The 2,075-nt window shown below is 59.0% G+C and overlaps 1 protein-coding gene across 1 annotated transcript; it reads left to right on the top strand.

The window, feature by feature from the left end:
* Positions 1 to 1,596: 1,596 nt before the first annotated feature.
* VOLCADRAFT_95350 (uncharacterized protein) lies at positions 1,597 to 1,998 on the top strand (the record flags this gene model as incomplete). Its single annotated transcript, XM_002954497.1, has 1 exon — positions 1,597 to 1,998. The coding sequence occupies one exon, from the start codon at positions 1,597 to 1,599 to the stop codon at positions 1,996 to 1,998; it is 402 nt and encodes a 133-aa protein (XP_002954543.1).
* Between the last annotated feature and the right edge of the window lie 77 nt (positions 1,999 to 2,075).

Below are 2,075 nucleotides of genomic sequence, written 5' to 3'. Positions count from 1 at the left end.
CCATAACCTCTACAACCCCGGCACCCTAATGCACGCCTTAGCTTATTAGGCTGAGGCGCATTACTAATCTATAATAACATATTTAAAACAGAGTAAATAAATAAGTAAATAAATAAAGCGGAAATAGATATCATGGTTCAGCTTTATTTATTCATCTATTATTTGATAAGGTGTAGCCTCCCCTTAATTAGGTAGTCCCCAAACAAATGAAAATCAATTGTGCACAACCAGGGCTGTGGGCACCACAAACGAAAACACGACAGACTGTACACGCGCGGCAACAGCCGCGACACGCGCATACTCGCTGATGCTGGTTGTTGGCTGCTGGCTGATAGCTGTGTAGCGTAGCCCATTTAGGCAATATAACTGGCTGCAGCTGCTGGCTGGTTAGATAACGCTAGCTACCATCCACAAAACCCAGCGACGACAATAAAACCGGCCGGTCACCACCAACTGTCCACCAACTGTCCACCAACTGGATCAACATCTGCCAACCTCTTCCAACCAAACATATCTCCAACGGACAACTTCCACCATGACAACCATATTTCTCGACCCGATCCTCCATATCTTTGGACTCCCTTATTTTCCTGCTTTGAACTAGTCCTTCCGTTTGCAACGAATGTCGTGGTTTGAGCAAGGATGTCTCCCTTTTCATCTTTCTTTTGTGCATGGTAGGTTTGAATTGATATCTTCCTTTATATCTTTTGTCTGTACACGGTAGAGTTTGGCATCAGCCAAACTAGGCCGTAGTTGTCTGAAGGAAAAGGCCGCGGTGGCAGCAACACCAAAGGTGAAGAGCCGCAGCGGCGGCGGGGGAGGAGAAGTACACAGCCAGAACAGCAAAACGGCTGTCACGGTGAGAGGAAAAAGGCCGCGGTGGCAGCAACACCAAAGGTGAAGAGCCGCAGCGGCGGCGGGGGAGGAGAAGTACACCGCCAGAACAGCAAAACGGCTGTCACGGTGAGAGGAAAAAGGCCGCGGTGGCAGCAACACCAAAGGTGAAGAGCCGCAGCGGCGGCGGGGGAGGAGAAGTACACCGCAAGAACAGCAATTTGCTGTAGCGATGAGAGAAAGGAAAAAGGCCGCGGTGGCAGCAACGCCAGAGGTGAAAAGCCGCAGCGGCGGCGGGGGAGGGAAATGCACCGCAAGAACAGCAATTTGCTGTAACGATGAGAGGAAAGGAAAAAGGCCGCGGTGGCAGCAACGCCAGAGGTGAAAAGCCGCAGCGGCGGCAGGGAAAGGTAATGCACCGCAAGAACAGCAATTTGCTGTAACGATGAGAGGAAAGGAAAAAGGCCGCGGTGGCAGCAACGCCAGAGGTGAAAAGCCGCAGCGGCGGCAGGGAAAGGTAATGCACCGCAAGAACAGCAATTTGCTGTAACGATGAGAGGAAAGGAAAAAGGCCGCGGTGGCAGCAATCCCAGAGGTGAAAAGCCGCAGCGGCGGCAGGTGAGGGAAATGCACCGCAAGAACAGCACAAAGGCTGTAATGCCAGATGTGACGGCGACAGCGAGGTGGTGACGAGAAGGCTACGGTGAGAAGGCGACAGCACGAGACGGCGAGGCGGCCGACGGCGAGGCGGCCGACGGCGAGATGGCCGACGGCGAGGCGGCCGACGGCAAAGCGGCCGACGGCGAGGCGGCCGACGGCGAGGCGGCCGACGGCGAGGCGGCCGACGGCGAGGCGGCCTACGGCGAGGCGGCCGACGGCGAGGCGGCTGACGGCGAGGCGGCCGACGGCAAAGCGGCCGACGGCGAGGCGGCCGACGGCGAGGCGGCCGACGGCAAAGCGGCCGACGGCGAGGCGGCCGACGGCGAGGCGGCCGTCGGTGAGGCGGCCGACGGCGAGGCGGCCGACGGCGAGGCGGCCTACGGCGAGGCGGCCTACGGCGAGGCAGCCGACGGCGAGGCGGCCGACGGCGAGGCGGCCGACGGCGAGGCGGCCGACGGCGAGGCGGCCGACGGCAAAGCGGCCGACGGCGAGATGCTGACGTAAGTCCTCGCCCAGGCTCGCTCAGACCGGCGGGGGGATCGGGCGGGAGGTGGGCGGGGAAATACACACACACACGCTGT

Source organism: Volvox carteri (assembly GCF_000143455.1).
Source record: "Volvox carteri f. nagariensis unplaced genomic scaffold VOLCAscaffold_43, whole genome shotgun sequence".
Lineage (NCBI taxonomy): Eukaryota > Viridiplantae > Chlorophyta > Chlorophyceae > Chlamydomonadales > Volvocaceae > Volvox > Volvox carteri.
This window is presented reverse-complemented; position numbering and strand designations above follow the sequence as displayed.